Below are 21,794 nucleotides of genomic sequence, written 5' to 3'. Positions count from 1 at the left end.
CATGAAAGAAACAGTTAATCCTTTATCACCAGGCTTAGGTTTATGGCTGTTCACGATTCTTCCGCTCATGACAGTAGGAACATGTGTGGCCCCAGGAAGTACCAGGACTCAGAGAATATTTTGAGAAATGCTACTGTAGTGAGCGTGAGAGCCTTAAATGTAGGGTGCTTTATAGCTTGATTGGTATCAAGTCTGGGTCTTTAATACTGATAGGAAATACAAGCTTCAGCTCTGAGTGCAGGTCGGACTAGCAGTGACCTCAGATCCAAACCAGTTTTCAGTGGTGGAGCAGATCCAGGGGAGTTTTGAGAAAATTCACAAGAGAGTATCACAGCTAACATAATTTTTAAAATATGTGATGTGAGCTTCTCCATGGTACTGTTGCCATTAAGGTGATGAAAGTGCATTTAAATTAATCACCTAGCTGTTCTTATTCTGTTTAGCATTCAGGCTGTGTGAGTTCTAATGCTCTGCATGTTTTCCATGTGTAAAGATAATTTTAATCATTAAAGCAACTTTTACCTTAGGTTGATTAAGCTTGCTCTTTTTGGACCCTCCTGACTGATAAAAGATATAGTATCTCTTGGCAGACTTACTGTTCTGTCAACCTATGGCGGACTAAGGGTATGACTAAAAACATTAGGTAGAGATAAATAAAACCCTATTGTAAAGGGAGAATAAAAAGGAAGATGTCTTTGAATAAAGCTTTCTTTAATAGTTTTTAGAACTCCATTCTAATACAAGTGATCAAGCACGTAGTTTGCAATATATTTAACAGCAAGTAGGGTCTCTTCACAGGTTGGCTGTATCTGAGATTCAGGGAGAGCGAAACCATATCTACCAGTGTCTCGGAGCTCAAAAGTGAAAGAGTACTTGATGCCTTCGTCATAAGCCCAGTCATCAGAGCCTCCTGCAGCGGGATCTGTTGATAAAGAAAGGAAGTTTAGCTGGGAAAGTGTGGCTATGCATTGAAATGTGATATCCCTTGGAGTCAAGTCACATAGCCAGAAATGCAGAAAGGATAGGGAAAAAGCAATAGTGAATGGATTGATCTATCCTGCTCATGGAAAAGCTGCTGTGATTTTCGGCCATTTGTGAGTTTTGTTCCAGCTGATGCTTGCAAGCAATTGTAAACAAGGTTAACTGCTCCCTCCTTGTCAATATTGAGGTGAGACCATGGGAGGAGTATCTAAGGAATAGGAGAACAGCATGCTTGCATGGGATTGCTTAGAAAGGTTTGGTATCAGAAGTAAATACCCTCTCACAGGGTAACTTTTAGAGGTTCATACTTGTCTTCTGGACAAACAATGCCCTCCCGTTCCAGCACTTTGGTGCATTGAAGGCCATCTCTTTTGCTAAGGGAGAGGCCTCCAGAATTGCATCACCAAAACATTTTTTTAAGGAAAAATCTCCATAAATATTCTAAACATTGGGAGAAATTGGGTTTTCAAGGTTATTTTTTAATTATGTAATGAAAGAGAAAGAGAAAAAAACATTAGTTTCCATATTTAAGTAAATTAAGAAATCTTAAATATAGGAGATAGTAAAGTTCTAGAAATCTAGATTTGGCAACCTCAGACCTGCTTTTGACTCCTGGTAGGTGAGTTCTCAAAAGGGGTAGAAGAGTGGAATTGTAATTAGTATGTTTTTCAAAATGCAATGCAAAGCAAAAATAATTAGCTGTGTTGCTAAAGTGGTGGAAGACATTTTTTTAAGCTTCACGTCATCTTTTCACTTTGACTTGGAGATACTGGAAATGCAGAAAATCTCGGGTCAGGATTTGTTTTGTTTAAATCTAAACTGTATGATTTAGGAATTCATGTTCACAGCATGGATTCCTAAATGCTTTACCATATCACTGTCTTCCAGGGGTCACACACACTCCCTGGGATCCTTAAGGAATATATCATCCCACATATTAGAACTGATAGATTCCACATATACCTCTGAGTATATGCATGTGAAGAAAGAAGGGGACGACGTGGGATGGGGAATAAGAATCACTAGAAAACTGGATTTGATAGTCTTAGTAGCACTTAATGTAGACAGCTAGTATATTTAGGCCAGTACTTACAGATTGTTGTAGCTCCTGGGCCATATGTGTAGTCAGTGTTATACAAACTGGACAGCTCGTTGGTTGCAGCACGAGCAAGGGAATTCTGTAGGAAAAGAAGAATGATAAATGCAGATTTTCATAAGCTTTTTGAGTGAATCTAAGCAAAAACATTCTTGAACAAACTGAAAAGCCAGGCTTGAGAAGTTTTTATTTGGAAACTCTTGTTCAGTGCTCAGAAGGACTAGATGTCGGTAGCTAACCAGGCACAGCTTGTCCTGTTGCTGTGATAAGAGCTTATCAGTAAGGTCTTTCTCCAAGCTTTAATGGAATATAGTCCAGTCTGTGTATTGCTCTGTTGATGTGCAGGGTGCTGTATGGACCAGCATAGTTTGGATAGGTAACAGGTTTTTCTATACTTAGAAGAAACTTGCACAAGATTAAAACTAAATAAGGAATCTTATTTATAGATAAGAGAATCTTGAATAATAGCAATAACTTGCTAGTGTAAATTGTCAACATGCAGCAGCCTTTCTTTTCCTTCTGTTTTTGCAGTTATAAATTCACAGTAGAGTCAGTTTAGTCAGTGGAGTTGAACACTGATACAAGTGGAAGCAGATTAAAGTCTTATAAATATTAACAGCCAGAAAAAAGCATAAATTACCTTGGAACCATATGTAGTCTCATTAATTTCAATTAATTTCCTTCACACAGAAGGACTCATTCAACTCCCACAGATTTCAGGGAGGGTTGGATCAGGCCCATCAGTAGCACTATAAAGCTTTCTATGTTTGCATTAAGGAAAATGACAGACTTTTCTTTGGAAGGTGTGGCTTTTCCAGTTCTTCATTATACAGCTTGTTGGTAACAAAGCATGAAAACTATTACTAACAGATGATAAACATGAGTGATTTTTGAAAGCAGATGTTCAGTATAAGGGTAAGCAATGGGTTGCTGTATCTTTCTTTACAGCTTACAGCTGAATGGCTTGCTATTCCATGAACTTCCTCAAGCCCCTTCTTTGTAGGTTGTACTCTGGCTTATTTCCCAGTGGAAAACAGATTGTAAAATATTCTCTGTTCATTCTTAAGCTTCAAGTCTTCCTGTGAATTACTCAAAAAGGCATTTTGGACAATGTGTTTAGAAAATCTTGGTTGTGAGAGAGCTTCCTCATCTTCTACAGAACAGCACCAAGATGCATTTGCATTAGCACTGGCAGGCTGCTTTATTGCCAGAATGCAAGTGTTTCCCCATTCTCAAATGTTGGCTGTTTGCTATAGGAATTTGTGGCCAAGTAGCATGTTAAGAATATTTAAACAAGGCAGCATAAAAAGTGTTTGCAGCTTGTCTTTCCACTCATAACACTGGCTATATCTGAACGTAGAGTTTGGTGTCTGGCCTCTCTTTTGTCCAGTCACAAAGATATATGCAAAGTAGAAGCAAGATTTCTAAAGATAGTCTGAAACTGTGTATGAACTTACTGATAACTAGTATTTGCTCTCTCTCTTTAGTAAACTGCATGGTAGGGACAATAGAACAGCAGAGCTACTTCTTGGGAAGAATAGGACATTCTTTTCATTCAGCTGCCACATGATGGCTTTAAATCATACCAGAACAGATACCAGAGAAAGAATAGCAGGAAATCTCTTCACCTGAGGGATTTTTTTACTGTTGACCAGGAAGTTGTAAAAAGAGAGATTTGTAGAAAGAGCAGTTGAGATTTCCAGCTGTTAAGAGTCTGGAATCCAAATAAACAACTTCCTCAAGCTCTCCAGGTTGGCGATCGTGGTAGTATTTTAAATGACCCCCTCTAAGTGAAAAACATTACTGAGTATTTATGACATCATCATCAAATGAAGCTTTTATCAAAAGTTTGGATTTTTTTTTCTCCTTTAAATGATTCTCTACCTAATGGATTTATAGTTGAAAGCCTAAAGGTAAAAAAAAAAAAAAAAAATTAATCTCTATAGGAATTAAAGTCACCTTTTAATAATATCATATAATATAAACCAAAACGGCAGTAATAATAGAAATTAAGTAAATACTTTTGAGTATAAATATAAAGTATGAGGATTTTTTCCCCTTTTACTCTTAAAATAGCACAATTACTCAAAACCAAGGAAATAACATGAAGATTTATGCAGAGGTACACAAACAATGCCCAACATTTGCCAAAAGGGAAAGTGATATTTAGGTCTTGAGAAGTGAGCTGGATTTTCAGGCTTGTATGTTATTTGCAACACAGCTGAAAGGACAAACATTGCTGTCTTTTTGGCCTTTGAGGATCCTCTTTGCTGTTGGGTGATTTTTTTCTAGGTCTCTTTGCATAACATGCTCAACTGAATTGTGGTTTGTTTGGAGTTTGTTGGTTTTGGGTGGGTTTTTTTTTTTTTCTAACATTAAAAATCTTTCTCTTGCAAGGAAAACTGCTGAGTCACTGTAGCAGAGAAAGAAAAAATGGTGTCCTGGAGCCTTAGAAATAACTCCAAATTAATACCTTGTATCTGGGAGCAGAAACACCTTTTCAGATTCTCTTGCAGCTGAACTTGCAGAGCTCGGCAGTTCAGCAGAAGGGAGTATTCCCTGCGCTGATCATCCATCTGTGTTTACACAGCAGCTACTAGTATTCTGCTTGATCTTGTGTACAGAGTGCACGGGCCAGTGAGATAGCAGGGTTGTGTTCTCAGTTGCACTTACCTTCCATAATTCACAACCTTTAAACCTATTTTTTTCAGCTATTAGCTTTTAATGAAAGGTAGGTAACTGGCCTCTGCTTGCATCTGAAGTTTTGAACTAACAAGATAAATTATCTGGCCAAACATCTTCTGTGTGTTAATATGTATTTTTTTGGGGAGCATCTCCCTCATTTTACTTTTGTATCATCACGCTGGATTTGTCAGCAATTGCGACTGTTTAGAAACACTTCAGGGACATTGATTATGCAGCTGCCACATGTACACAACTCCTTTTGCCATCACAGTCTGACAGTGATCTGGAGAAGTCTTTCCATTGACTGACTAGACCTCTTGCTTTCTTCCCTCTCTGAACTGCAAACTGATCGCCCCAAGGCTGAAAACTGTATTTTCACTTCACCTTGGTCTCGTGCACTTCTTAAGTGACCCTCAAATTCTTGTGTAATGAAAGCCTGAAAATGTGGTATCTGCAAAGTTAGCTTTAGCCAAGTGCAGCTAAACTTCTGTGGTGTCTTGTTTTGCCAGTAAAAACAGACTCTCCTCAAAAGAGTCCATGACTCTTGTGTAATTTAGTTCACTATTCTGTTGTAGCTCATTGTTAAGAATCTCCCCAAAGAGTTCAGGGAATCCAGCCATGTGGAGGATGTTACTACGATGCTTCCTTTTTACTTTGCAGGCCTGTTTGTGGCAGTCTCACAGAGTGTTTAAGAAAGGTGAGACGATTTCCGGTGTGACTGAGTTAAGGTGAATATGCCCTACATCTGTTGGAGACTCTTGTCTCTGAGCCTGATTCATACCTGAGCTTCACCTGGAAGATGGTGCTATGAAAAACATCTTTGTCACAATTATAAGACTCCATACGGAGCAGTTCAGTTGTGGGACATCTGGTGTGGCAAACTTGGTAGAGGACCTGTGAAGCCAACTCCAAATACTGCTTTTTTGGCCACTTCCCTGTTTGCTGTGTACCCCATTTGACTTTACCAATATTTACTTGTAAAAGTAGTACAATCACAGGAGTTTGCAACAGTACAGATATGGCAATGTTCAAGTCTCTGAGATGATAGGATTTTTGGTTTTCATATATCTGGAACACCTTCAGGAATAAAGTCAGGAGTGAAAAGACTTTGCTCTCAGTCATCAGGTTAAATATCAGGCTGATATTCCCAAAGTCATGCAATATATTTGAAATTCACCCTTCTTGTGGGCTGCACAGGTTCTGGGCATATCTCCACTTTCTGTTAAATCCTATTTTAAGCACTCAAGAGGAAATGAAATGCTGGGCCAACCCGATATGGAAGGTGAATTTCAGTGAGCTTAATAACCAGTGTGGCCTGTACGCCTTCAGGTAACACAAACAAATTCTTTATGTGGGAAATTATATTGGGTCATAAATGAATATAACGTTCTGCAGCCACCATACTGTAATCTGGCAGTGAATATGAGCTGGCTGTAGACATGTGTTTGGCACTGAGTTTGTTCTTTAACTGAGAGACGGAATTGAACCTGGAAAGGGAGGAAGGGCACGATGCACATTCCTCTGCTCTATCAAATCACAGTTCAAAGCCAACTGAAATACAAACAAGAATTGATAAAGATAGATTTGTCTGCTGAAAATGAGGAAAGCATGTGATGACCTAACAGAAAGCTAAGGCCAAAATACAAACTGATTAAAAAATATAGGCTCAACTGTTTATGAAAAATGCGATTAAATACAGAGTTCTGTATTGCAAGAGGACAAAAATGTGACCAGTAAAATAAAGATGAAAAGGATCTTTTTGGGGTGTGGAGAAATGCTGGTCTTGCCAAGCACGTTTTTTTGTGAAAAGCTAATGCTTCTATTCTCTGTAGGAGATGGATTCAAGTGTGCATTCTGTGTGCTGGGGGAGCCTCCAGGGCATTGTAAAGAATGAGTCAAGAGAGGGTTATGAAGCAGGCAAAATGTGATTCACTAAAAGGAGTACATATTTCTTTTAGGCTATCATCACAAGAATATTGTGCAACTTCTGAGAAATTCCTGACCTAGATTTTCCTGTTTTGGGTGTTTTTATTTTTGTTGTTCAAGTATTGTTTGGATTACAGTGAAAGTTTTGTGCAACACCCTCAGGGCAAGGGGGAGAACAAAACAACCCTGAAAAAAGGGAGAAAAGTTTTGGGAAAGTCCTTGTGAGCTGTGGAGTTGAGATCCTCTTGTATCTAAGGAGAAGATAGGAAGTTGTGGGATGGGACATACGTGACTTTCATCATGTTTTACACCCCAGGACCACGGGTGGTTGAGGGACAGTTCTAATCCCAGTCTCAAAGTAATTTACAGTATCTTTGAGGTTTTTCTGACTTGCTATCACATTGCAGTGGAGCGTAAGGGATGTCTGGCATTCTCAGAGTGCCCTGTTCTAGCTGAGAAATCAAACAGAACAATTTTATGTCTTCCTGTGATTTCTTGAGGCTGTGAACAGTAAAGGTCTTTTGAGCCCCAAGGACACACTGTTCAGTACACTTCCAGGAAAGGAAGGTACAAGCTTTCTCTAGGTCTTTCTCTTCTGCACACTTAGTGTCTTCAATCTCAGATTACTCAATTTTGTGCCCTTCTCTATCTCAGACACTGGAATGCAGTATAAGCCTCGTGATACTATGCTACCTTTAATTAAATACAACGGAACAGAATGGTGTTAATGTTAAGCAGACGTGAGGTTTTGTTTAAGCACATGTCCAGTTCCTCACTGAGAGAGATAAGAAATTGCAACTATATTTCCTTTAATTTATTAGACCTGTCATGGTAAAAATAACATCTAAGATAAGATAATGGCACTATAAATTTTGCTTCTTCATTTGCAAAATGATTTACAATCCTTTTATTTGCCCAAACAATTCCTATTAAAAATCAAGTTTCTCATTCTTCAGCATTTCTCTAAATTCTTAATCTAGACAGACCTTTTAGACATGAAACACAATTGGCATACAAAATAATAGTTCTTCTGGTAGCTTTCTCATTTCAAGCAAGTATAATTGTTGATTGAAAATCTTAAATTTTCTTTAGTCCTAGCTTAAATTAATATGTTTTAGTTATCTGAAGTAACCTGAAAAGCTGGACTTTTGAACCTGACCCAGAGCCTGTTGAAATCAGTTTTTCTATTTAATTCACTGACATCAGAGTGAATTAGGCCTTTGCTGTTTAATTATCCCAAGTAGAGGCAATGTTGGTTGGGTGATACTCTGATCTCATTCTCCAAAAGAAGGATTTTTGGCAAGAAATCCTCCCTTGTTAAAATCAGATGCTGCACAGATTGAACACCTCTGGGATCCTGCTGTCTTTTTGTTGGGATCACCAATAGAGGAAATATTTTTCCTTAATTAAGACGTGAAAAACATTCATAAGGTCACCTTGTCACGGTGGTGAGATTTGTGATTGCTTTGTAGTGGGAAATAATGGAACTCCCTCTGGGATCAGCGTGGCCGATTTAAAATATAGGATAAAGTGATATTGGAAAGACTTAACTTACAAAGTGAAATCAAATGGTTGAAAAGAAATATATAGCCTGCATTCCTGAGCTATGTATTTTTTATGCTGAATGGTAATAGCAGGATTGTCCTCTGTGGCAGGAAAGGTTTTATTTATAAAAATGGTAGAACCTTAGTATGGGTAAATCATTAAATTTTACTGTGTATTGGAATAGCACATTGCAATATGCATTTTAAAATTAATAAAATAATTTTAAAATCTAGAGTAGCACATAGGTTCTTTCTTACTGCTAAGGATTGCTTTAATAATGAGCTGTCAATGCAAGCTTTTCTCATTTAACTCTGTGAGAAACATGCTGTACTTTTAGTTATGTTTCATCACATTTGCTCTTGATTCAAAAAATTGGGCAGAATGTCATGCAAATTTTTAACATGTGGGAACTTTGTGATCTTGACAAGAAAGCAACTTCAAGGGTTTTGTGGTGGTTTATTACTTTAGACTAAGCTGCAATGTATGAAATAGTGACGCTTTTCTAAAACTGAAGACAAGAAATTACTAATTTCCTGGAATAATTATGATTTAAGATTTCTGGAATACTAATTAAGAAAACAAAATCTTCATCTAAATTTCATCCTGTCTTAAGCTGTAGAAAACATAACAAGAAACTTTATTGTTGGCCCCAGTTTGTATTTCTGCTTCAGATTCATGACATCTATTTGGGACCACTCATAAATCTGTCAATCCTGCACAGCAGAGCAACAGACAGTGTTGTTGCCTTGGACTTTTGGCAGCATCCAGGAAAGAGGGGGAGTTAGGATTTGTTTGTTTTGTTTTTCTATGTTGTTTTCCCTGCCAACAGCTTCTAATTTTTAATATGCCAGAGAACTGAAGTAATTTTATTATTCATGTTTGTTGATTTTTGGCATTATAAAATGTTTACAGCTTTTATATATATTTAATAGTTTTAATCCTTCTGTCTTATTTTTAATGATTAAAAAAGGTATGTATTCCAGACTATTATCTTACTTAAATGGTGTTAGGGTGTGGCCTTTCTCTAGGATGGATAAAAGAATTATTGTCCTTTAAAATACCACATTCATCCTCTCTTCCAAATTAAATGTGTGTTGGAATCCAGGCCTGATTAGAAAGGCCTCAGAACTGAAACTTTTTACCAGGTTTGCATCTAACTGCTCTAATTATAGTGCTGACAAAAGCCGCCTACTTGTCCTGAACCTGCACTGACAGGAGTTTTGGCATTCTACTTCATTGAGAACTGTGGGTTGGTAGGAAGTGGTATACAGACACCCTCCTCTGCTGTTGCTGAGACCAGTTCTGTCATTTCATAGTAGCTACAATCTATCAAGCTATTAGCTTGACTTAGGGGATGTAATGTTTCTATGTAAACTAGTAAAGCTACATATATATGCAACCTCTCCAGTCAGGACAAAGCATTCTGTAGAGCATGACTGGAAGATAAACCTGACCTTCTGGCAAATTCATCATGTATGTAGAAATTGAATAAGGCTCTTGAGTTTATCCTGTGCTCGAACTATCTTGAAGCCATTGTGGTTTCCCTTGTTCTTGCTATGAAAGAACTGAAGTACTTTCAAAACCCACAGTACAGATTCCTTCCAGACATTAAAGAAACTGCTTGAAGTTAAATGGACCTAAGTAGCAAGTGATGATTTTTACTGATTCTTTTCATTAAGTCAACATGACAAGAAGACTTACCAGTTCCGCGTAATTCGATGGTAATTTATAAGCATAGGAGTAAGGAAACAGTAGCAGCTGGGAATAGGAGTGAATCGTCAAGTATGCCTTGATTGTAGAAAGATGTTCACGAATAAAATCAGCCAAAGCCTTGGTCTCCTTCTCAGACTCAGGTGCAGACCCACAGTAAGTGGAATCACAGGGGGATTTTGAGGCTCCAAGTGCTGGGAATAAAGGTGAATTTAATGAGTATTTACTGAAAAGAGTTGCTTGTTAGAAGAGCCACATTGCACCGCTTTTGTAGGTAAGCCTTGGAAATGCTTCTCACACGCACGCCCTACAGGGGGAGAGAACACTATATTGCATAGTTAAGTCATTGGGCAACATGACATAGCATGAAATAAACAGGCCCCATACAGTGTGCAGAGTCAGAAGAACGTGAGTATTGATGTAAAGCCCTGTAGTATGTAAATGACTTCAGTACTTAACAGTTCTCTCCTTGCGTATCTCCCCCATTTCTAGGACATTTCCAGGAAACAGCCAAGTGGAAACCACTCAAAAGAGTCCCTTCTCCAATGATAGAAACCAACCAAAATAAAACTGTCTTGGTTTCTGTTCTGAACTCACAGAAAGGTGGTGTGTGTGTGTAGAAGTATACATGTGTGTGTACATGTGTATATATATGCACATATGTTCATAGAAGTAGCCATACTGATCACGCTAGTAGCCTAAGTCTGTTTTTTGCCCAAAACTGCCCCCAGAATTGAACAAGAGCTACTCCACAATGTTATACTGGTGGTCTTCACTCAAGATTGAGCTGGACCAACAATCAGGTAGGGAAAATCCATAATTCAGCATCTTGGCTATTGCACCTCTGTACAATTGCTTGCAGCTGTTAGGAGACACTTACTGCACCAGCCAGCATTAAAATTCCTGTTGGGATCTGTACCAATGCAAAGGGAACCAGAATTTTTAGAGCGTGTCTTTCTCCACATGCGGTCCTGAAATAGAGTGGTGAGGTGTAGATCAGAACTAAGAGACAGTGCTAGCAGTTGGCTTTTCCAGCAATACCGTTCTTGGGAAAGAAGAATGTACTTACATTTGTCCAAGTGTAAACATAACCATCAATGTTAACAACAGGCAAAACATAGAAGTCCAAGCTGTTGAGAAGTGTGGTCATGGCAGTATCTTTTCCGTAGGTCTCGACAGCCTAGTTGGGGAAAAGTAGAAAAAGCTGATGACACTTTCCTAGATCTGTATCTCCTGTGTGAACTGAAAGGTCTGGCTCTGGATCAGGAATTAGTGAATGTGGTGAATAGTCATCCAGGTCACTCCACCACATGAGATGGCAGCTCTGTGATATCTTAAGTACTTTCACAGACTCAAACCATGCTGCTGTTAGAAAGCTGTGTTGTTCTGGTAGATAAATTATATGGTAAAGCACTGTTGATTTTGAACAGAATGATAAATCACTGGAAAGAGATTTCCATCTATTAGCTTCTTGTTTAAAGACAGACTGAAGTTCCTGCCTATATATTCTCCCTGCATCTTGTCACCTTAAAGGTTTGAGTTTAATGTATGTAAGAAGGAAAAATGATGATTCCCATTTTTATATCTGTTGTGTAGGGAAATTTCATCAGTAACCAAAATAATATTCCCAAAGAACATTCTTACACATTTCTACTCATAATACTGTGGATGCAGTTACTCACAGGGAGGCAGACTTTATCCTGTACCTTTCCAGACACATACTTTGAATAACAAACATAAGAGCTCCTGCCATGAGCATGTATATCCTGATTGTTAGTGGCCTGACACTTTGTATGCTTGTTCACAGATTTCTATCAGTGTTGAGGGAGCTTGCAGTGATCATGGAAATTTGCTCTAAAAAGTTTGTTGCACCCTATTTTCTTTATTCTACACAGTTATGAAGGACACCACCAGGAGCAGTGCAATGGAGAAAGCTATCTGTTTTCCTGTAACTAGCAAGTGGGAAGGTTGCATATAGAATCTAGAAAAGTAGTTTCATGTCACTAGAATGTACTTTTTCCTGTTGCTTTTTGTTTTGGTGTTGGCATTTTTTTTTAATGCTTAGGGGTTTTGTTTGTTTAGGGTTTTTTTTGAGATATATATGATAATCTACCTTGATCATGTTTTGCTCTAGATTTTGGGTTGTTTTTTCACTTTTAGGTCTAGAAGCAATCCCAGAACCACTGATGGTGTTCAGAGGACTGTGTTTCTGAAGCACTTCTGCCTATCCACGCTTGGATCCACTGAGCAGAGCCGCTGCTGGTGTCAGGTACACCCATGAATTAAGTGACCAGACAGTGAAACTGACAGCTGTAGTGACGTGAATTGCTAAGAGAAAAATGGCAGCACATACTGTCTGCAGCCTTATTAGGAGATAATGAAATCACATTCCCATTGACTCCACTGAGATGTCACTTTCAATTTCCACTGCTCCCTACACAAAACCGCATGGCTGTCTGATAAGCCTGAGATTATACTTGCCACCAGTGTTTCTGCCAGCGTGGCTCATTCATGTCCTTTGCCTTTCATTTCCTTGGGTTTTACATCCCAGCAGCTGCTCCTGGGTTTGGGGGTTTTGTTTGGCTGGTTGTTGTTTTTTTAAATATTCAACCAGGATTTCTTACAAAATTTGAGATTCAAACAGTGAGTTCTGCTCCCACTGAAGGATTATATACCTCTTCTCTTGTAGAGAAGACTGCAGTATTTACAACAGTTGGTGGTGAGGAGAAGGAAAAGGACATTAAATTGTTGAATTCAAGGTCTCAAGAATTCCAGCCTGAAGTGAAGCTAATTTCACCTGTGCAGCTCTTTCCTGACTACAGTTTCATATTTCAGAAACCATTCTGTACAACTTGAAGTGGCCACTCAAAGGGATGTCTATGAATTTCCATCCTCCTGAGTGGAGTTCAGGAAGCTTCATCTATAGCCTTCTTCCTCTCTTGGGTACATTTTCTCAGTGCATTCTGTGCTCAGCTGAGGGGTGGGTTTTGCCCTACTAAGTAAAGCTGGTTGCAGGGAATACAGCACCTGAAGCTGTAGGAAGACAGCTGTTCTGACATACATTCAGATGCCTTCTGACGTGTCCTTGAATTCCCATGTTCTCTACTGCTAATGAGTTTCCTTACATACATGGCTGCTTATAGTGTTACTAGACCTGTTTTCTTGTCTCTCACCTTTTTCTGACTACAGTGCCAAAAGGAATGTACAGATTGTGTCAGTAACTCTTGTAGCTGTCAGTACCACTTTTAGGTAGTCTTAAACTGCTGAAAGATTATGTGTCCAACCATTAAGTTCTGGTTTAAGTAGCTACACCTTAACCATCCTAGGTGAGAGAAGGGATGTGCACACAGGCTTTTACAGCTAAAAAGACAATCTGCAGTGGCCTCTGCTCTTGCTACTCACTTAACATTTTCTTAAATATAGTTGCATTTTTGTAAAATATTTTTTTGACCATTAAGCTTACTGACTTCTTTCACAAACCACTGGCAGAAAGCAGGGGTGATCCATTCTCTTGCGTGGAAACCACAGTCCATAAAGATAGCCTTCTTATTTGAACCACTTTTCCCCAACTAGAAAAAAAAAAAACCACAACAAAAACCTCAGGTCTCGAACAAAATAATTTGTATGCAGAACAAGTTGGCTTGCTGACCTAAAAAGTGAACTTTATAGAAATATGGCATTCCTTGATTAAATGGAAATCTATGGAATGCTCTCAGCTGTAGCTGAACATGATATTCAAGTTAAAACAATAGACTCTTGATGATTTCATTTTTATTAATGTTGATAATTTCCCCACCCGCCCATGTATTTGATTATTCAGCACTGTTGATTTATATCCTGCAGTGTCTCTGAGAGTTGATCTTGTTTGCTTGAATTATATATTATTGTAAATGCTTATACAACGTTGGGCAAATAATCTTTACCCTTTATCTTTAACTCATTATATCTTATTTATTCATAAGAGTTATGCCAAAAAATATATATGATGGAGATACAAATAAATTTGTTGCCTACTGCTAGAGACTGATGTTTATAGATCCCTTTAGAGTAAATGGGTTTACAAACAACAGATGGAGAGAACATAAAGGTACATGATCATTCAAATAGCTCTCAGGGGTATGGTTAACTTTATATGTCTGAACTTCTAATAATTCATTATGCTCCTTTAAAAAAAGACCCAAAAAGCTTATAATAGAAGCCATCAAAATGTGCTAGATTTTCTGCAAAATGTGTATTACTATCTTAGAATTATTGGTGCTTTAATAGACTTCATAATCTTGTGTATGTTAGTAGAGGAAAGAAGTCAAAGCCCTTACTTTGAGCAGGTACATCGGCCGACCTTCATATGTTTCCCCAATTACACTGCGAGAGACAAGGTCCGGGTTCTGAGCGGCGATGTCAGCAGTCCAAGCAGCTATCTGTGTCATAAGGAGGTTACATTACTGATGTCTCCGTCCTCAGGTCCAGAGTAATTAATTCACAGACTTCAAGTCAGAATGGTCCTTCTGAGCATCTAACTTAATATTTAATGCAGTTTGTAGATTCCCAAGAATTAGTTCCTACTCGTATTAGAGCTACATGTCTGAATTGAGTTTTTTCTAGTACGGGTTTATCTAAACCCATCATTGGAGTTTGGCTGGTGGATTATATAACCATGCTTACTCAAGCTAGTTGTGACCTTAAACTCTCTTAACAAAAGAAAGAAACCCGCTTTTCTTGTTAAGCAAAGAAGACTGAATGCCTTAAAACTTGTAGATCAAAAGTTTTTCAGTTTCATGGTCCTTTTAGTCATCATCATTCTTGAATTACAGACAGTAGTGCTTGACAAGGACTTGTAGGAACGGTTCACCAATGCCAGATACAAAAGAAAATCTCCTTCAATCTATATTATTTAAAGGAAGCAATAACAGCCCTTATTTAATGTTGGAACAGATTCACTTTGTTACGGGTGCCTTCAGAAATTCACAAAAAACTTCTCACATCCACTCAAAAAAGCATTTCATGCCCAAAGCACTATGAAGTAAGATAAAGACAGGAGACAGCAGACAGATCCAGACAAACTGGCAAGGAAATATTAGAAATAATGGCTGACATTGTGGGTATTGGTGGGTTTTTGCATTAGTGTAAGAGGAGCTTTTGTGCTTAATTTTTAAACAGGCTTGTAAAAGGAGACTTTTTGTTAGGAGAGAGAGAAAATACAAATTTACTTGCTTGAAAATTTAACAGGTGCTTAGTAGGCAATGATTGGCATGAAAAAGAAAGATTTTTGCAAGGGAAGACATGAAAGGAGATGGTCACGCTTTTAAGTACAAGAACTTTGATGCAATGGATAATAAGGAGCCACTGCAAAGAGTGTTGTGGTCAAGATTACCTGTCAGGAAAAATGAGCATGGCTGTGAATAAAGGAGGGAGGATAGGAGAGCTTATGGTAGAAGATGAAGAGCTGGAGTTGGAGTAGGGACTAGAAGTAAGATTTTAGCAGATGAGATGGGAGAGCGAAAAGGAAAGAGCAAACTAGTAGCAAAGCACTTCAGGCTGGTCACAGGGTTTCTGTCAGTTTCTTTGCAGCACCAGGAGCAGAAGCAGAGATATAGGGGAATGGGTTATGCAGATAGATTACCTCAGTACTGAGCAATAAAGGAGAAGAGGAAGGAGAGATTGGAGATGTAGTTATCATATTAGTGGATGGAACAGAACAGGAAAAGGGAAGAAGGCTGGAAGCATGTCAGAAGCCATTTTGACTACAGAAACTAAGGTACTGAGCTGATAATGTGACAAATTTCTAGACTTTACCGTTTCCCAGTCGTTGTACTTCACATAGCTGTGTCCGGTTGTGCGAACTTTGCTGTCAAACTGAGCATCCAGAGCAGCCTGCAGGTTGTCAATCAGAACTCTGCAATAAGGCACCATGAACAATGTAAAGAGAAGCACAATTTTGCTAGCAGGAGGCTAAGCACCAAGTACCTGCTTTGGGATCTTCCTGGAGTAAAGGCCACAAGGAGTGTGAAGTAAAATTTAGGGGGTTACCTTTTGAATTTGAAAATAACATATTAGGTTCAAGTTTCAACTTGCTTCCCACCTCAGCCTTGCTGCCCGAGCGATGAGGGAGCAACAGGTTCCTCCTAATGAGGACCTGCCTACATACTCCTGTAGTAACAAACTAACTCTCATACTAACACACTCACATACTAATGACCTTTCAGGGTGGCAACAGTTTGTGTTAGAAGAATGGCAGTGCTGAGAGAGAGTGTATGTAGAAAATGAGCTCTGGGCTGAGCTCACGTTGCCAGATTGCCTCTGCCTTGATATGAAAAGGGCTCTCTGGAACTGATGGTGCTGGACAGTTAGACTGCAGTAATTTAACACTCCCATGCAGCAATCTAGAGATGTTGCCTGATTAAATTCTTTGTCAATCCAAGCTTCCAAAATTTTGGTGTGGTTTGACAGCTCTATTGCAGGTGGTATTATGCATCCTCCAAGCCATGTGAGGTGGGCTGTTAAAGTACAACCCACATTGGCAAGAAAACCTCAGCATCCTGTCTGGATTGGTTGGATCTCTCCTATTCATCTTTCCCTGAGGCTGACACAAAGGCATAGACCATCACTGAGCTTACTCCTGAGGACTTTTTGCTTATATTTCAATCTTATATTTCAAAAAATGAAACCCTCATGTTTTTCCAGTGCTAACAGTCTTCAAAATCTTGCTCATCCAGGATATGTCCTTGATCATTTGTGATTTGAATAGAAGAGCGGGAGGCCAGTTTGTGAGGCACCACCAGCCTTCAGAACAAACAGTGCAAATAACTACATTGACATGATGTCATGGCACTTGCAGCTGCACTTCAAAAGAATTGTAAGAGCTTGGGTTGTCACAAGGACACTCCACTCAAGTTTGTCAGGGACATCTTGCAGACATAACGGCCTTTGCTGCAATCAAAGGATTTTTGCGTGGACATGAGGGACCATAAATATTATAGGAAAAAACTAACCCATGTAGAGTAACTCCTCCTTTGCCAAAGAGGAAATTCCACTGAAATTGGATTCCTGTGCTGTACATGGGCTGTGGCATTATTGAAAGTTGTTTCTTCTAAAATTTGTTTTAGATTCAGTTCCCCCAGCGGCATCCAGATCAGACACGGTTAGCATGAGGCCAGTAAGTTTAGGGATGGATTATCCTTGGATTTAGCAGATCATAAAAGTTGGTGGGAACTGTGTGGTGTCTAATGAAGGAGTTTGGTCTGGTGGCAACCACAATGGATCTGTGAGACTCTCAACTCAGCCAAATGAAGTCATGAGAATTTGATCAAGTAATACTGACTTTCAGTGTCTGAGTACATTATGTTGACAGAATATCCATTACACATTAAAGAAACCTGATAATCAAGCTGGGCCAAGGCAATTTGCAAAGCTCAGGTGGAGCTAAGGGAACAATAAAGACAAGACAACCCCAATCTGCTCCAGCCCAAAGTCAACTTCTCATCCTTGATTAATGCTTGCATAATGACTGGAAGATATAGATTGTAGGCAAGTGGCCTGGTCCTGCTCTTTTCTCCTTACCCTCTAACTAGTGCTACTCAGTAAAATGCTTTTATTGCCAGGGATGCATAATGTGGCAGTGTGGTATGTTCCTCCCATTTATGCTGCGCTTGTATTTGGTCGTGGAAACTCAGGGTTTTTTTTTACTTCTGGGTAATATACTTAGAAAATATTTAAGCCAATTAAGGGCTCTCTGGAGAAATCCTTGCCATCAATCTGCTGTGTGACTTCATTAAACCCAAGGGTGGCCTGGGAGTCTGTTCTCCCCACTCCCTTGGACCTTCACCTGGAAACTGTGTTCTCCTTGTCACCAGTTAGGGTTTTTTTTGCCTCTGTAGCTATCCTACAACTTAGAGAACTCAGTGGGGAGCCCCCCCGTGGTGACCCTTGGGGCTCACTGTTTTCTGGCTTCAGTTCCCCGATACGATCATGCAAACCTGTCTGATTTACATTCTGGCTCTTTCTAGACCTTTGCTGCATTATATCTTTAGTGGGAAATCTTTCTTTCCCCTCTATACTCCACCCTTGTATATTGCATTGAGTTTTCACCTCAGAGAAAGTCCTGTTAGTAAGTCTTTACTTCCTGTCTCTTCCCTCTATCAACATTTCACCTCATGCCTGTAACGTAGAGCAGCTACTGCCCATTTGAACTGACACAGAAGGCTGAGCCCAGTAGAGGCATCCGCAGCAGGGATGAACTTTGTGACAGGAAGATCAGTTGACCAATATGAAAAGATCAAACACATTGTCCCCAGTATTTAATCCCCTTCTATTCAAAGTACAGTAGTGAGAACAGACTTACCTATACTCCACTCCACTTGCTTTCAAAAGATCTTCAACCTCAGAAGACTTGTCAGCTTCAACTCGGAAATCAACTCGCATTTTTGGCTTTACCAGTGTGACAGTGTCTGGCTGCCAAAAGTCAACCTGAAAGAAGGCCAAATGAATGCATAAACAAATAAATACACACATATGGCTGTGATGTTTATACACGATGGTGATGATTGTGATTAATACACTGAATACCTGACCTTGCTTGTGAGAAGTATCAACCTCAATTTGAAACGAAAATTGATTAAGAAGATTTTCTTAGGCCCAGCATTATATGGCAGAATTCTGGAGATGGCAATGACAGTTTTGCAAATTGCAGATATTCTACACTGTCTGAATGCATACAGACTTGTATATATTAGAACTATCTAGAAATTCTTTCATTCTTCATACATATTTCACTGGAGGATTTTGCCTATAGCCATGGACAGAAATGGGCTCCTAACTTGGTAGCAGAGGGATGCTGCACGAATACTTTACATAAAGCAGCTGGGAAAGACTGTTGTCTTTATGAGCACTTTTAAGACTCAGTTCACTGATGTTGGTATGAGGAACCTGTGCCTTCAGAAGATGTTTGGTTCAGGGTGGACAAAAAACAGTGCTATTACTATTTCATGGATTTTTGTTGCATTCAGCTTCCAGACCTCTGAATTTAGCTCATTCTTAAAGCCCAGGGAAAGCAGAGCTGATTTGCCAACCCATTGCCTTTTCAGCCTTTCATCCTGTGAGCATGAAGCAAATCGGGGCTGGAGGGCATATTCAAGAGCTATGTGTCTTCAAGGGAGATGACTATTCCAGGATACAGAGTTACATCAGTCCTTACTGTGTTGTATAACAATGGTAATTCAGGGATATTTGCTTAAAAGAAAAAGAAAACAAGCAATCCCTTTATGGTACACACTTAAAAGCAAGCATAGTATATTAATTATTTTTTTTAATAGTGGCAGCACCATACCAATAGTATGTTCTTCTACAGAATACTGTTTCAGCATGCTATACTAGCCTGGTGATTATAGTTCTCCACATCTGTACTTCATTAAAAATACCATCCTTTCATCCTACAGATAATGGCGTCTTTTTCAGCAACAGCTATTTTGCAACATCAAAGCTGAAGAGAAATATTGAAAACACATTTGCTGTCTTTATTGTTTTTTCTCATGTCACTAAGTCATCATATATCTACATCAAGGTCAGTAAGAAACATGCAGCTTGGTTGGAGAGAAAGGAAGCTTTAAAGGAAAATTAGAGGACAAAAAATGACATGAGACTAGAGGCCAAATAAAGTTCAGTTTGTTGGGAGTATAGATTTGTAGATTATTTACACTAGCAAAATGTTTTGCCTGTCATAGTCAGAGTTTTGGTAACTTCCATGTTTTATCTAATACATTTTTGAAAACACCCCATACTGCACACAGCATTTCAGATTAACTTGTTCTATTAATAAATTCTGGTGGGCATTTTGATATTCAGGTTGGGTTAACCAGACTTTTTAGGAAGGTGTTGGAATGTATTTATGCAGTTCTGCCTTTACCACTCCATCCTGTTCCTTCTGAAGTAACACTCCAGCTGACTTGAACAGATTCAAGATTTGGTCTTTAATTCACTAGCTTGATTTTTTCTTTTTTTTTTTTAATATATATAAGTTGAACAAAAGGAGAAATGTTCCTTTTAAATGCAATATAACCACTTCCCCAAGTTCTTTACCTGCATGTTGCTGGCAATGGAATTGATGATTGCCACCTGCTCATCGTTCTGCGGAGTCACACGAAACACCTTCTGCCTGAAAGGGGAGAAAAGGTTGGATTTGCAATAGGTAAGTCAGTTCAAAGGCTTTTGCTTGTGCAGAAGAAATTGTGCACAATTGTCTGTTCTTACCCATCAAAGACAGGTTCCTGCAGGTTAGCAGAAACAGCTGCAACACCTAAGAGAACCACAAGCCCCCACATTTTTAAGAAGAAAAAACAACCAGGATTTCTGTTCTTCTGTGCTGCTTTTATAGCCTGTTTTGTCCTGCATTTTGTCAATTATACACCAGAACAGCTCCCTGATCAACTGGTAAATTGTTCCCTTGGCCTTGTTTTATTTGCATAGTATTTATAATGTGTGTTTTACTCCACACCTGTGAAAACAGATGAAAGTCTCAAGGGGGGCTGGCTGAGGAGTCTTGCTACTTGAGCTGGATTAAACTTTTGTTAGGAAAAAATGGATTTATTTTACTTTAATCTTTTCTGTTGTGTGTGAAATTAGATTTTTTTTTCCCAATTATTTGCTTGCTGGATCAGAAATGTTACTTTGCAATACTTTATTGTTACTCTGTGTAATGGTAGATACCTATCACGTGTTGCTGCAGTGTGACTGGTCATAATCACACAGCATAGTTCCTCTTCCTGAACAATATGGGGCTGGCTCTGAAAAAGGAAGAGGAAACATAGTTGGGAAGCACCAATTATTTTTTTTTTCTCCCCAACAGAGAAGAAAAGTACTGACCTTGGTCTTTTCTCAGTCACTTCACCGAAACTTGTGAGTATGTGGAACTGAGAATGTAGAAATGTAGTTGCAGTGGGGTTGTATGTATACCCCATATAATGTATTCACTGATTCTTGCATATTCTCTCATTTAATCATGTAAGGATCAGAGATAAATATCTTTTAGGTTCATTCAGCACTACTGTGGGTATTGCATGTAGGCCAAGATAATCAAATGAAGTGCAAGCATATAAAAGCATCTTTAGTTTTACCTTTTATGTTGAGCCTAAACTATCTGATGAAAACAGTATCATGTTTGCATCACTATGCTTGTATCTGCTTAGTTTCATTAACGAGTACTTGGCATTAAATGTAACATTGTTGATGTTGTGTCCTGAGGTGACATGCTTTTGACAGGGAGCCTCTAAGTGAATCAATATATAAATATATAAAGAATGGAATTTATGAGCTCAGTTCTGTCTTCTGTTGTGCCTAACTGACCAGACAAATTATAGGGCTTCAGATGCAGATAATCTTGAAGACGTTCTTTGACTCCACATCCACTATTCTGCAGAAATCTGGATTTATTCATCTCATATCATATGTGAACATTTATTAGAAAATTAATATATATTAATCTCAGATTAAAATATATAGTTACAGTTCCAAAGTGCAGAAATTTGAATTGTCAATGACCAGTTTAAGAATGAATGTAGCATCAGGCTCTGCATCTAATTTTTTTGTGAGGTTCTCTGGAATCCACTCAGTAAATCTTCAGCAGCCTTCTGTACAGAATACCTAGAAATATATTTTTTAAATCACTGTACCAAAAATGCAGCAGTTTGTGTTTAACAATATGAACCATGATGAGTATGTTCCTAAAAGGAGACTCCAAAACTGCAGTGAGCCTATTTATACAAAACAGTCTTGGCCAAATTATAAGGTTTGATCTTACCTTACAATTAATGACCTAATTTGTAGCACTGAAGGCACTTGACCAGCAATAATCTTATTTATA

The 21,794-nt window shown here is 38.7% G+C and overlaps 1 protein-coding gene across 1 annotated transcript; it reads right to left on the bottom strand.

The window, feature by feature from the left end:
• Positions 1-734: 734 nt before the first annotated feature.
• On the bottom strand, positions 735-20,256 carry CPB1 (carboxypeptidase B1; the record flags this gene model as incomplete). The annotated part of the gene is made up of 11 exons (XM_084267670.1): positions 735-922; positions 2,075-2,159; positions 9,935-10,137; positions 10,824-10,914; positions 11,013-11,123; positions 13,411-13,512; positions 14,260-14,361; positions 15,737-15,836; positions 18,282-18,406; positions 20,015-20,090; positions 20,186-20,256. 11 exons carry the CDS (start codon positions 20,254-20,256, stop codon positions 735-737), a joined length of 1,254 nt encoding a protein of 417 aa, XP_084123796.1.
• Between the last annotated feature and the right edge of the window lie 1,538 nt (positions 20,257-21,794).

This window comes from Gallinula chloropus, assembly GCF_964237585.1.
Source record: "Gallinula chloropus genome assembly, chromosome: 8".
NCBI lineage: Eukaryota > Metazoa > Chordata > Aves > Gruiformes > Rallidae > Gallinula > Gallinula chloropus.
Note: the sequence above shows the minus strand (reverse complement) of the source record. Positions and strands in the feature narration are given on the sequence as shown.